The sequence below is a fragment of the Pseudorca crassidens genome, chromosome 5 (assembly GCF_039906515.1).
Source record: "Pseudorca crassidens isolate mPseCra1 chromosome 5, mPseCra1.hap1, whole genome shotgun sequence".
NCBI classification, from domain to species: Eukaryota; Metazoa; Chordata; class Mammalia; order Artiodactyla; family Delphinidae; genus Pseudorca; species Pseudorca crassidens.
Window position 1 is genome coordinate 136,569,811 of NC_090300.1, and position 14,416 is coordinate 136,584,226.

Here is a 14,416-nt window from a genome sequence, read left to right on the forward strand (position 1 = left end):
TGTGCTAATTAAATTACAGGCTCTGACTAGATGATGCAACTCCTCTCTCTGTTGGAACCTAGAAAGTGGAATGGGGCCAGTTAGAAAAAGTGGTGAGAAAGTCTGAAAGAAGCCAGATTTTCCAGGTAAAGCCCACTCAGAGCCTCTGTGGGGTTCTTCCCAGTTACCATCAGCTGGTCCAGGAGGAGAAGCGGCCAAGTGACAGGGGCGGGAGGTGTTGTGAGCAGGAACCGTGGAATGAAGTTCAAGGTTGTACACAAGCCGGCTGGGGAGCGGCTCCGGGGCCATGTCCGGGCACTGAGGGCACGTGATGGTCTCTTCTTCTCCATCCTGGTTCTTTTTCTCCAAGGAGATGGAGGAGCTGAATTAAGTGGGAAGAGCTTCCCTCTTGGGACTACAGTGCCGTCATTTTATGACTTTACCACTTTCTTCCCCTCTTCTTCCTGTAACAGGCAGAGATTATGTCTGGAAAAGCGGGACACTTGTCTCACCTTAGGCATGTGCCCCAGAGATTCCTTTTCCTAAGACAGAGGCCCTGGGGGACCATGGGGGTCGTGGCAGAGCAGTCATCATTTCTAAACTGGCTTTAAAGCTGTAGAGAGCCAGGAGCCAAGTTTGTTTAGTCTTGAAGAATAATGCTAATTTGTAACAAAATGTAAGTTAGAACTGGGGGGCTTCTCTGTAGTGTCAAAGTAACATTGCAGTTTTGGAAGAAAAGTTGTGCAGGGGTGTGGAGGGACTGTATTCGTTTGCTAGGGCCGCCATAACCAAGTCCCACAAACTGAGTGACTTAAACAACAGAAGTGTATTGTCTCCCAGTTCTGGAGGCCAGAAATCCAAGGTTGAGGTGTCCGCAGGATTGGTTCCCTCTGAGGGTTGTGAGGGAGAATCTTTCATGCCTCCTAGCTTCTGGTGGCTCCTGGCAATCTCTGGCATTCTTTGGCTTGTAAAAACATCACCCCGATCTCCGCTTTCGTCTTCACATGGCGTTCTGTGTGTGTGTGTGTGTGTGTGTGACCAATTTCCCCCTTTCTATTAGAGTACCAGTGACATTGCACTAGAACGCACCCTGATGACCTCATCTTAACTTGCTTACCTCTGTCAAGGTAACACCAACACTCCTTCTTCTCAAAGGCAAAGGAGAGCAAACTTTCATACTCCCCCCTCCCCCAAGCTTCAAAGAGGATGTGATGGGCCTGTCCTGACCCTGTCTTCAAGTAAGGCCACATTCTGAGGTCTGGGGGTTAGGACTCCAGCATATGAATTTGGGGGGAATAAAATTAAACCCATAACGGGGACTGTAAGTTTAAAGGTAAAATATTACAATGATTTTCCTTTGTGTCATTTTAAAATCTGTACAAATTTTTTTTTTCTTTTTTTTTGCGGTACGCGGGCCTCTCACTGTTGTGGCCTCTCCCGTTGCGGAGCACAGGCTCCGGACGCGCAGGCTCAGTGGCCATGGCTCACGGGCCCAGCCGCTCCGCGGCACGTGGGATCTTCGCGGACCGGGGCACGAACCCGTGTCCCCTGCATCGGCAGGCGGACTCTCAACCACTGCGCCACCAGGGAAGCCCGTGTACAAATTTTTAAAATCAAGTATGGAATCAGGTCAAGCTGAATTGTTAGTAATCAGAACAGTGGTTACCTTTGGGGACGGGGAGAGGATGCTGGGAACGAGGGACTTCCAGGTGCCGGCTGGGTTCTGTGTCTTGATCAGGGTGCCATTGCGATGTGTTTTTGCTGTTTGAGGCAACATATTGAATCCCTTACTCATCATCAGAGCACCCTTGTGTTATGTGTCCTAGACTTTAATAAAAATGTTGCCTAGAAAATCTATCCAGGGCAGGCGTTAGGACATCTGCTGCCTGCTTCCACGACAGTTTGGCTTCTTGTCTATAAACTTTGAAATGGAGAATCCTCAACCGGAGCTGCAAGTGGGAGGGGGTAGAGTTCAGGAAATAAACAGCAAGTGAAGCTTCTTGAATTGTTGAAAAATGCTGCTTTTTACAGGCCTCCCTGGGCACCTGGACAAGAGACCTCGAATTTCATGCTGTGCAGGTAAGAACTTGGGGGGTTATGTTGGATTACTCAGAGTTCTCCAGAGAAACAGAACCAATAGTGTGTGTGTGTGTGTGTGTGTGTGTGTGTGTGGATGTGTGTGATGCTTGGACACCCAGGGAAGGGCTGATGTTTCAGCTTCATCCCCATGTCTCCTGGTGGCAGAATCCCTTCTTCCTCAGGACACCTCAGTCTTTTCCTCTTAAGGCCTTTAACTGATTACACGAGGCCCACCCAGACTGTAGAGGCTAATCTGCTTTACTCAAAGCCTACCAATTTAAATGTCAGTCACGTCTACCATATACCTTCACCGCAGCATCTAGACTGGTGTTTGACTAGACACGGGGTACCCTGGCCTAGCCAACTTGACACATGAAAGTAACCATCACCTATGACCCTGAAGGTTGGCAGATCTCTGCCCAGGGCTCTGGACCTTGCACACCTCCATCCTGTCCTGAATTCCACCATGCAGAATCCTGTTGTAAGTGGATTTGTCAGAATCCCTCAGATCAGATCAGTGCTGTCTATGCGTAGTTGACCATTTTTTTTATTGTCTTGCTAAAACTACACGCTCGGCTATGCGTTCGTGTTTCTACCTGTAAAGAAGTGGGGTTTGGCGCAGTGGTTGAGAATCTGACTGCCAATGCAGGGGACACAGGTTCGAGCCCTGGTCTAGGAAGATCCCACATACCGCGGAGCAACTAGGCCCGTGAGCCACAATTACTGAGTCTGCGTGTCTGGAGCCTGTGCTCCGCAACAAGAGAGGCCGTGATAGTGAGAGGCCCGTGCGCTGCGATGAAGAGTGGTCCCCGCTCGCCGCAACTAGAGAAAGCCCTCGCACAGAAACGAAGACCCAACACAGCCAAAAATAAATAAATAAATAGATTAATTAATTAATGAGGACATACTTATTCAACATCATCCTCTATTAAAAAAAAAAAAAAAGAAGTGGGGTTTACAACAGTCCAGGGCTTCCCGGCTCAGTGGCCTAATTTATGAACCAAGCCCTCTTTTTTCTCAACTCAGTTGGTTGTTTCCTATGGCGAAATCAGGCCTCTGTGGCTTTCCCTTATGGGATGGGCCGCAAGGAGCCAAAATCATCCAGCAGACAACACCTGGGCCCCTGGGCCATCCCAGGTGTCCACGATCCGCACCTGGTTCTGATGTTCCAAACATCCAGGTGAGGTTGTCTCATCGTCAAGGGGACACCAGGCTCCAGAAAGCCCAAGCTGAGTGGACTTGAAGGCTCCTCAAAGAGGACAGCTGTAGCTCGCCCCCAGTCCCCTGGCCCCTCCGCTGTGCCATCACTGACACCCTGTGGTCAGTTCTGCACCGCGTGAGGGGCAGGTGGCCCGGCTGGGCAGCACTTCCTCCTGCAGCCTCGGGGGTGCGGGGCTGAGGGGGTGGGCCCAGGAGGCGTGGCCGCATCTGTCCTTGTTGAATGAATGCCTTTGCCTTTCAGACAGTGAAGCAGGCGAGATGTGGGGTTCATTTATATAACCGAAGAGCTTAGGAAGGACCCACCCTTTTGGTTATAGATGGGGAGGCCCGTCCCTCAAGGGGAAATGACTTGCTGAAGGTCACCTGGCCGTACCTTCAGGAGCAAAACGGGAAAGGCAGGGGGAGGGCTGCGGCTCCTTGGAGCCAGGAGCCTGGAGTCGCAGGGAAGAGTCTAAGGGGACCCGCGCCCTGGAGCTCAGATCTCAGAAGCTGAGGACTGGCTCCCCCATACCCCCCGGCCCGGCTGCCGAGCCTGCAGACACCTCCCTCCCGTAGCCCAGTGGATCCTCACTCACTGGTTGCTCCCTCTCCTCCATCAAACAATCCATGACATCCGAAGAGTCTTGGGTAGATAATCCTTAAGGGGTCACATTTTCCAAGTGTCCAGCTTTGTAAAGGTCCACGCACATGTGTGGTGGTTGGAACATGGTTGAAAGAAAACAAGAAGCTGTTTTGTGCGGGGTTTGCTTGTGGCCTCCTCTTGGATCTGCCTTGGGGGTGCGGACCGAGCATGAGGGGGCAGAGAAGACCCCTGAAGCTTCAGCTCCACGGCCCAACCTTAGGCGCACGCGGGGGAGGGGCGCACCGCCCTCCCGTGAGAATCAAAGGGAAACCAAAGAGACCCGAAGGCAGCCAGCGTTGCTGGGTGGGGTGCGCGGGAATGGGTGCAGGCATGTCAAAGGGGGAGCGTAATTAGTCCTCCTGAAGATCTGTTTCTGTTACACAAGGCAATTTAGCGTCCTGCTCCCTGGGAAATCTCTTTTGGAGAAAATAGGCCATGCAAATGAAAAGGTAGAATTGGATGATCAGTTGCATTTGTAACCTGTGTTTGGAAGGCATGAGGATGGCTGCTTGTAAACAAACTTGTTTCCTGGGGGCTGGTGACCCTTCCACCGGGACTGACTGACCCAGCGGGTTATCCCGATGAACTCTATCTGGGTGGTGATATTGGCCCCCCGAAAGTTTGCATCTGGAAACTTTAGCTTTGAGAACCCACGGAGAGTTTAGAAAAGGGCTGAGCCGGACCCAGGAAGCCGTCGGCAGGAAGCCGTCTGAGTGTAGGGAACGCAGGGCAGCCCAGAGGAAGGCGTGCTCATCATTCTTAAAAAAATCCTTAAAAAGGGGCCGGGGGCGGGGGGAGGGGGGGACTCCAGTTTTGTTTTTTCTTCCAAATACTCTTGTTTTACAATGTATCACGAAAGCGTGTTTGATTTCTTTTTTCCTGTTTAAGGTGTTATCAGGTAGAACTTATGAGTTTTCTCATAAAAACAGAGATAGAACAGAGCAAAAGGATGGAATTCTGCCAGACTTTTCAGGACAGGCCCCTTGATGCTTGGGGGAGGCTGGGGAGCGTGAAAGCTCACTCTCCTTTGCCGTAGAGACGGGGGCCTGTTGGTGTTCGATAGAAATGGGGAGAGGGGGGCAGTGGAGAATTGTGTTTAGCCTTGGCCTGGAGCAGATGCCCCCTTCCCCCCTCCGTAGTGTCCTGCCCACGGCCTCCTCTGTAGCATTCCAGATGCCGACCCGGAGCCCTGGGACTACAGCGTGGTCCCTGATCCTGCAGTCGCTGTGCCCAGCCTTTCTCTATGCCACTGGAAACGCCTGGCCCTGCCCCAGGCTTCTGGAGGGCAGTGTGGAGTCAAGGGTCAAGAACACCGACTTTCACGGAGGACTGTGAACAACTGAGTTGCCGTCCGGCTCCTGGATGAATTCTTTTTTTTTTTTTTAATTGACGTATAGTTGATTTACGATGTTGTGCCAGTCTCTGCCTTACAGCAATGCGACTCAGTTATACACATGTAGACATTCTTTTCTTTTTCTTTTATAAATTTAGTTATTTATTTATTTTATTTTTGTCTGTGTTGGGTCCTCGCTGCGGTGCGCAGGTTTCTCATTGTGGTGGCTTCTCCCATTGCGAAGCACGGGCTCTAGGCGTGTGGGCTTCAGTAGTTGTGGCACACAGGCTCTAGAGCACAGGCTCAGCAGCTGTGGTGCACGGGCCCAGTTGCTCCACAGCATGTGGGATCCTCCCGGACCAGGGCTCGAACCCGTGTCCCCTGCATTGGCAGGCGGATTCTTAACCACTGCACCACCAGGGAAGCCCGACATTCTTTTTTTAAATATTCTTTTCCATTATGGTGTATCACAGGATATTGAATCTATTTTTGTGTGCTATACAGCAGGACCTTGTTGTTTACCCGTTCTAAATGTAATAGTTTGCACCTGCCAGCCCCAAATCCCAGGCCATCCCTCTCCCTCCCCACCTCCCACCCCCGCCTTGGCAACCACCGGTCTGATCTCTACGTCCGTGAGTCTGTTTCTGTTTCGTAGGGAGGTTCATTTGTGCCATATTTTAGATTCTACATATAAGTGATATCACATGCTATCTGTCTTTCTCTTTCTGACTCACTTCACTTAGTATGATCATCTCTAGGTGCCTCCACGTTGCTGCAAATGGCACAATTTGTTCTTTTTTATGGCTGAGTAGTATTCTGTTGCATATATGGACCACATCTTCTTTATCCATCCCTCTGTCGGATATTTGGGTCGTCTCCATGTCTTGGCTATTGTGAATAGTGCTGCTATGAACATAGGGGTGCATGTCTCTTTTTGAATTATAGTTTTGTCTGGGTATATTCTGGGTGAATTCTTCACCACTGCAGGCTCCTCTGCAAGAGGGGATAACAGTATTTGCCTCATCCTGGGTCGTGCTCTTAGAATAGGGTCTTGCATTCCAGGCATCCTCAGTAAAGGTGGCAGTGGCTGCCCAGAAGCTGGGGAGGGTGTTTGCAGAAGTTTCACCTCTGCTTTCATCCCACTTCACTCCTCCCCAGGTGACAAGGCGTAAGCCCCGGGGAGCTATTGTCCTCATGGTGACGCTCAAGGCTGTGCTGGGCATCCCCACTTTCCATCTCTTCCCAGTCGTTCTTTCCCACTCAAAACCTGGACATAATGAACCCCAGTTCGTAAAGGCTCTGAAAATCCTCATTAGAAAGGGCTACCTGAGTGCAAGGGGATGTTTCCTTGAGAAGCTTTTCAACAACATCAATGAAAAATAGATGAGCTCTCTTGAATTGCAAATGCTCTTAAGGTTTTAAGGCAAGAAATGTGAAAATCGGTCTCTTTTCCCCCCCCTCCCTTGTGGTGAGGTCCGGTTTCAGTTGCCTCTGTTTAACAGTAAACATCAAACGTAATCTTTAGGGCCAGAAAAAAGCTTCCTCTTAGCAGCATCACCCTTCCCAGAAGCTTGAACCCAATTAATTTTAATTCAGTTCCGTTTCCACTGGCTTTTTTGTTTTTGCTTTTTAATATTTCAATAACTATTTATTAAGCTTTCTCTCTGTGCCTGGCTTCATGCCCGAGGCTGTGGAGTGGAAGATATATAAAACAGTCAAATTCACTCCTAGCAGAGGGATTATAATTGAGTTAAATAAAGGCAAGACTGACAGCACAAGTGGTTGAATCGTGCCGATTTAAGTACGCAAGTAAGAGCCCGCGTGCCCAGAGCGGGTAAAGGGGTCAGAAGCTCACCTAGACGGGCTCAGGGCTCCGTGGGCTGCTCGTCCACCTCCTGGCTTGACTGAACACACAAGCACTGAGGAAGCAGTTGCGTTGCCTTTGTAGAACTGCCTTTGCAAAACCGCTACTGTGGGCAGAATCGTAGGGCTCTGCTATAAATAAGGCAGCAGGTTTCCGGGAGTCCTCATCTGCTTTGCCTGTTTGTTCAGCTTGTTCTAGAATAATGGACTGCCCAGGGATGACCTTGCCCTTGTTGGAACACATCAAGACGGCATAAGGCAGGGACCTGGGGACCACCAAAGGCTGCTGTGGCCCAGGCGGAGGGAGGGAGGTTCCCTGGAGCATCCGCTGGGCCTCAGCGCTTCCATTGTTCAACACGTAGCTGAGAGCCTAGCGTTTTGGAAAACTGGCGTTTCTTAACTCTATTCGATAACTCTTCAGAGAGGGACTCCATTGTGTATTCTTGTGTGTGTCTGAGTACCTATGTTGCTTCTGATTGGAAGGATAAAAAGCCCAAAGAACAAGAGAAAAGAGGGGATTTTCTTCATCGGCCGTTTTCCAAGAAGTTGGATAAGAGCCTGCCATCGCACAAACAGCCCTCAGCCTCGCTCATCACGCAGATTCAGAGCACCAGGGCCCTGCTGAAGGACCGGAAGGCCGCCAAGCCTGGCTTCCCCGACAAAGGTGGGTCGGCTCGGGGGGCTCTCCAGGCCATTTGTGTTCAGCTGCGTGGCCGCTGTGTACCCCATGCTGGTGGCTGTGTAGGCCCCTGGGACAGACACACCTCTCGTGCCCGTGGGAAAGCAGGATTAATGCATGCAAGGCAACCTGAGAATAAGCAAGTCCAGACTGCCTGGTGTTGTCCACCGGTGTGGGCAGGATTTGAGAAAGCAGAGATGAGGTGCACGGGATTGTGGGAGCAGAGATCAGGGTGTAAGGTATTACGGGAGTAGAGATCAGGATGAAGGAGCAGAGATCGGAGGAATGGTTTTGCAGGAGCAGATAGGGTGCGTGGCATTGCAGGAGCAGAGCTTGGGGTGCATGGTATCATGGAGCCAGGAATGGGTGTTCAGTACTGGAGGGGCAGAGATCTTGGTGCGGGAGCCGTGATGGGGGCGTGCTCTTGTGGAAGCCTTCACCAGAAAAGTGCACCCTGAGAGGCAGTGATGTGGGCTTTGGGGTGGAGGTAGGGTGCTCAAACCCAGCTCTATAGTTGGTTGCGGCCCAAGTTCCCTCCCCTCTGAGGATCTTAATTGGTTCCCTCACTTGTGAGGAAATCTACCCATCAGAGCTATCGGGTGGCTCGAATGAGATACGCGTGTGGGCTACTCTGCCTCGTTCATCATCCAGCACGTGAGATAACTGATCGATACGGGTCCAGCGATGCAGAAGGGAGGCTTAACACACACTGAGAGCCGGGAGGCGGGCACAGGGAGCCGGGGAGCATCCTGAGGCCACCTGTGGGGTAGGGGAGAGGTTCTCCTTACAGACGGCGGATGGGAGAGGTTGTGGAGTCCAGTCTTCGATCTCTCTGTTTGAAATATGAAGAGACTGAGGTTCCAGGAGGGCCCTGGCTGCCTGAGATCAACCAGTGGTTCCCTGGGCAAGCAGGAAATTATCAGAGAGATTCAAACAGCACCAAGCAGCGCGGTCCATTTGGCTCTGAGACCGGTTCTCACCCAGAGAAGAACACCTCCATTTAGTTCAGTTTCATTCTGCAGGTTTCAGGAAGGCAGGGACCCCACTGGAGGGACTGTGCTTGTCCCTCCTTGGGGGATCCTCCTTTCTGGCTTGGGAACAGGCAGCAAATCCCGTTAGGACCCTCGGCGGTGGCGTCCTGTGGATTCCCGAAGGAAAGTCTAGGTCAAGGCTGCATATTTGGGGGCAACTTTGCAGCCCCAGAGATGGAGTGCGTTCCTTGATACTTTTCTGGACCAACTGTCCTCTGTTTCTTTGCATTTTCCTGGGATTTGAGAGCCTGTTGCTGAGAAGCACCCCGGAGCCTATATAATTGCTAGCACTGACCACTCACTGTGTGGTAGGCAGTGTTTCAACTCTTGCCTCAACCCAGGGAAATCATTCTCGCCCCCATTTCTAGAGATGAGGAAATAGCCCAGAGAGTTGTCCAAAGTCAGAGAGCTGGTGAGTGGCGGCGCCCAGATTTCCAACCATGCAGCCTGGCTCTAGAACTTTCTCTCCCGACCAGTGTAGCCTACTGCCTACCGGGCAGGATGGGATGAAGACGAGCCGGCAGTCATGCTCGAGGGTCGGGGCTGGCGACTGTGCCCTTCTTGCAGGGACAATGCAGTGTCAGGCTCTATGCCCCGGGGGCTGACTCTGAGCTGGGGATCAGTAGGGCCAGTGTGAGGCGCGTCCTCCCAGGATTTGCACCTCTGGGGAAGTGAAGGAAGCAGGACGACACGGAGGGAGAAGCCGGGCTACAAGTTGGGAGCACGCAGCCATCTCGGAGGGACAGGGACCTCACATGCCAGCTGGAACACTGGAGACGTTAGCCATCGATGAAATTTTCCTTCTCTCTGCCAGTGAATCTCGGGCATCTGTGCTGGCCCGAGGAGGAGGTTTATTTCAGGAGCTGTGTATTTATTTGTGTAAGGTGAAGAGGATTCCCAGTGCCCTGGGCTGTCCCCGAAATCACTGCCGGGGGCGGCAGCTTGCTCCTGCCTCTGAGCCCCGACGGGGCCTATAAAATATGATGGTAGGAAAAGGCAGCTAAGACAGGGCCTGTTCCACAGGAACTTGGCTTTACTTCCCTCACCTCCAAACTCGTGGAGGTTTTCCCTTTCTTTTCTGGCAGAGTCTGCAAGCCTGGATTCTAGTCTGTGCCAACTTGAAATGGAAACCGTGGGGGTCAGCTGGTTGCCTTAAATATACAGAGGAAGAGTGTTTCACCCCTGTTCAGAATTAGGTGAGGCTCCGGTGAGACCAAAAAGCACGAGGGAGCCTTAAAAAGGAAGGGAGTTCTGACCCGTGCTATGCTGACACGGAGGAACCTTGCGGACATCGTGCTCAGTGAAACAAGGCGCTCACAAAAGGACAAATACTGTGTATTCCACTTATACAAGGGACGTAGAGTAGTCAGATTCATAGACCGGTTGCCCCTGGCAACCACTGTTAGATTTGCAAGGTGAAGTGTTCTATTTCACAGCAGTGTGGATGTACTGAACACTACTGAACTGTACACTTAAAAGTGGTTAAGTAATAAATAAACACTTTAAAATTCATGTTATGTAATTTTTACCATCATTTTTTTTTAAAAAGTCACGAGGGAAACCCTCCTTCCAGCTTTGATTATCTGAGGACCAAATTTGCAAGTCCTCAGAGAGCTGGTATCCACGTGCTTCCCCAGTTTTGTGGTCATTCTGTTGAGCCGTGGACCTTGTCATTCAAAGGCTCTTCGGCAGGGTCCAGAATTTTAAGCAACCGAAAGGAGAACAGAAGTTAAGCTGGAGCCATGAGGCAAATCAGAATCCAGGAGGCCTCCCATCACCAGCCTTCTGTCTCCTCCATTCTAGGAAGACCGTCTGATTCCCCATGGGGAGGATGGGATGCTGAGCACACTCACTTCATGGTTCCATCTGACCTCCCTGGATAACACACTGTCTCAGTGGAGCTGGAGGTCAGAGCAGGCGGGAGTGGGCCATTGGCACTGTTTGTGCGGCCGTCTTCATGTTTCCTTTGCTTTCTTGGTGTGCAGATTCCTTCGGCTGCCGCAATATTTTTCGCAAAACCTCGGACTCCAATTGCGTGGCTTCCTCCTCCATGGAGTTCATCCCTGTGCCACCCCCCAGGACACCCAGGATTGTCAAGAAACCAGAGGCCCCTCAGCAGGGGCCTGGGAGCGCTGGCATCCCTGCCAAGGAAGACCCCCCGATGCTGGATATGGTGCGCTCCTTTGAGTCTGTGGATCGTGATGACCAGACGGAACTGCTGTCCCCGTCCCATCACTATAGGATTCTGAGCTCCCCTGGAGGCCTGGCTCGAGGGAATCCCGGTGAGCGGACGCTCTCTCCCGTCCTGCTGCCCGGAAGCCCGTCACCTCTCCAAACCCCTTTGCACCCCACTCTGGTCTCCTTTGCCCACGAAGATAAGAACAGCCCCCCCAAAGAGGAGGGCATGTGTCCCCCAGCCCCGGGGCCCGGCAACAGCACCGCACAGCCCCTGGGGAGCCCGAACTGTGTGAAAAGCCGAGGCAGGTTCCCCATGATGGGCATCGGACAGATGTTGAGGAAGCGGCATCAGAGCCTGCAGCCCTCCGCAGACAGGCCCCTGGAGGCCAGCATGCCCCCGCTGCAGCCCCTGGCCCCCGTGAGCCTCTCCTTCGACGTGGCTGACGGGGTCAAAGGCCAGTGTTAACCCGGGCCAGCAGTGGGGTTCTTGGCATTTCTAAGGAAAGCAATGGAGCAGCTCCATACATCTGTCAGGGCATGAAGACTCAAAGGCCTCTCACAGAGCATCCTTCACGGTCTCACCTCCTCCTGACCTGCGATGTCCCCACAGCTGAAACCCACAGACCCAAGAGCCCGTACAGCCCAGTCCCGAGTAGGGCCTCCTGGAGATGCTGGGATCCCCCAGGAGGTTTGCCTGCCCGCGCATCCAGCTCCAATCACGCACGGCCTCCTTCCTCCCACCCACTCACGAACCCTCCACCCACCTCCCTCAACTGCGCTGGGGGTGAGAAGCCAGCATCGGGCTCTGGGCCACTCAGATGACAGACCCTTCTGAGCTGTTTCTCCACTTCGTGCTCTGTGTGCGCCTCTCAACGGACTGTCCTCTTTTCAGCAGTCAGATGGCGGCGTCACAAACTGGTTCACCCAGGCACGGTTTCCCCTCTTTTCATAGAGGTGGATCCCATGAACCCCTGGGGAGGACAGGCAGGAACCTCAGAAACCAGCACCGTCCCCTCTGAGCAAAAAGGGGCATCTGGTCAAAGACCGATCCGAACGGTGGGGACGCCAATGAAAGGAAAGGGCCAACGGGGACAGTCATTTGCCGAGCGAGGTCTTGACAGATTTCTTTTCTCTTTTGGTTGAAACTTGCTAATGGTTGAATTCTCTTCTCCGAAGATGATTTTTCTTTATGTGATGTCATTAGACCGAAACAACATAATTTTTAAAAACCTGGATGGAGAGATGAGAATTGATTTCACCAAACTCCTGTTCTCACGGGAGAGTACGCATGGAGGGCATCAAAGCTCACCCGGGTGATGTTTTGAGTGGCTGGTGGCCTACGCTGGCCTGCAGGAGGGGCGAGATCATAGCCGGCCGTGTGTTCTTCCCATCAGATCAACAGAGCCCTGATCCTGCTGGAAAGTGTAACACATAGTTGGAAAGAGAGAAGAGAATTAAGGTTGGATATGGACGTACTCAGAAGGCGCCATTAGCTCTGTGCAATGAGGTTTTCAAGCTGCCGAGGAAACAGGCGTGATTTAGAATTCAGCCAGTTTGCCGTGGGCTGTGAGAGGCTCGTCTGGAGGGCATCACGTTCAAAATACAGTGTCGTATCTTCTCTGAGGACAGCAGCATTCCTCACGCAGGCTTTGAGTCCATGTTCTGTTTTCACACCTTTTGCCAAGGATGGAACCAAAGATGCATCTCTGGGTCTGTGTCTGTGCCATTCCCTCTGTACGTGTTCTGTGGACCCCAGCGTTGTCTGACCGTGTGTAGCTTGGAGCCCCCCAGGGGCTGTCTCCACTGGGGTCTGGGCCCTGGCACTTGGTGGGGACCACTTGGTGGTGAGCAGAACTGGCAAAAGAAGAAGAATCAGCACAGGTTGGATAGAGGTCAGTTCGGAGACAGGTTACACTGCAGCCTGGAGTCTTCAACTGTTGGCTGGTGCAGGTGTGGCCAGAAACCACTAATGTGGCCACCCCAGGGCTAGTCCTCCCAGCCCGCTGATCCCGAACAAAGGCCACAGCCTCTGAGCATTTGCAAAGCCTGCCTTCCCTTCCACCGGCAGCCAGCCTGTGCCAGAGAGTAGCGGGGATGGTCCTTCATTTCTTCTCATTCAGCACTGGTGACCTTCTTCCGCCCCAAACGTCTCTGACTGAGCAAGGAGACAGCAGATACCTGGCTGTCCCCAGAAGCCACTGCCGTGGCCCGTCTTGGCTGACCTTGACAAGACCTGGGGCTGCTGCTTCCCCCTTGATGGGCTCGCCCCAGCCCTAGGGCTAGGGAGTAAGTCAGGCTCCCCGCTGTCGGTGGCACTCCTTTGGATGGCTGCAGACCGGCTTGCGGAACTTTCCGTTGAAAATAGAGCTTTTTAAGTCGAGAGAAGAAAAGCATCTGAAAAAGTCCCTCTCTCCATTTGACATGAAGTGTTTGGTTTTTGATCGCCGAAGAAGCCTTTTTGAAGATGGTTTCCAGCTGCAAGTGCCAACTCTGCAGGCTTGCAGGCTACGTGCCTGTGAACTTGGTCTCGCTCTTTATGTCTCTCTCTTGTGTTTTACTTGCCTCGAGAACATGAGCATTTCTGTGTCGCTGTTAGCTTGCTGGGACGTGTTCCCCGATCCTCGTATGCTTCCAGAGCAGCTGCAGGCTCTCCTACAACTGACCAAATGCATCGCCACTGGCAACTTGAACTGTGAACTCAGGTTTCTTCCAAACCCAGTGAGAGGTGAGGGGGGAGTGAGGAAGGGGCGAAACTGTATTTTGTGTGTGTGAGCACCTGACAAATCTATGGAATCGAGTGAGAGAAGAAATGTTAATTCTTTATTATTTTATTATATTTATATGGAGACCTTGATTATCCCTTTGGTAGGTACAAAGCGTGTTGTCTCTTTGACCCATGACTGTCTCTCAGTAGTAGTCTGCACCTGTGAGCTGAGTCAGCCTATAGTTACTGCCGGAAGTGACAACTATCTTCGTGTGACATCCGGGAGGAAAAGTCGGCTTTCGTTGTACCATCTGGTCATAAGTAAGGACTGTATTTGTGTCACCATTATTAAATATATGTACTTTTATAACGACTGTGAAATACACTTTTCCCTCACTATGGCTGCTTCATTTATTGGCTAATATAGCTTAAAACTAAGAGCACGTTGCAAAATAGTGGTATCATCTTCTACGTAAAGTTCTTGGCCCAGGAACTGACAGGATACAAGAGGGGATCAAGGTGTGGGTATCTGAGGGCATTTTTGGCTTCGTTTCACTTGCCACAGGGTGTCTGCCAACATCTATCTGCCTGATGTCCGGCAGATGGCAGTTCAAGACGAATCAGCATTTTTCTGTTTTGGGGGCGGGGGTATCAGGATCTTCCTTGTAGACTCTGAAACTGGCACATGAAGAATGCCATCTGTGAACATTACCTCTAGCTTTTGTCC

The 14,416-nt window shown here is 51.9% G+C and overlaps 1 protein-coding gene across 1 annotated transcript in view; it reads left to right on the forward strand.

The window, feature by feature from the left end:
* The window catches only part of HUNK (hormonally up-regulated Neu-associated kinase), a 112,883-nt gene extending 98,795 nt beyond the window's left edge, over positions 1-14,088 (forward strand). The window contains exons 9-11 of the mRNA XM_067739337.1: positions 2,011-2,058; positions 7,581-7,761; positions 10,793-14,088. Coding sequence (XP_067595438.1) covers positions 2,011-2,058; positions 7,581-7,761; positions 10,793-11,451 — 888 coding nt within the window. The 3' untranslated portion in view covers positions 11,452-14,088. The remainder of the gene's footprint in view (positions 1-2,010; positions 2,059-7,580; positions 7,762-10,792) is intronic.
* Positions 14,089-14,416: the final 328 nt, after the last annotated feature.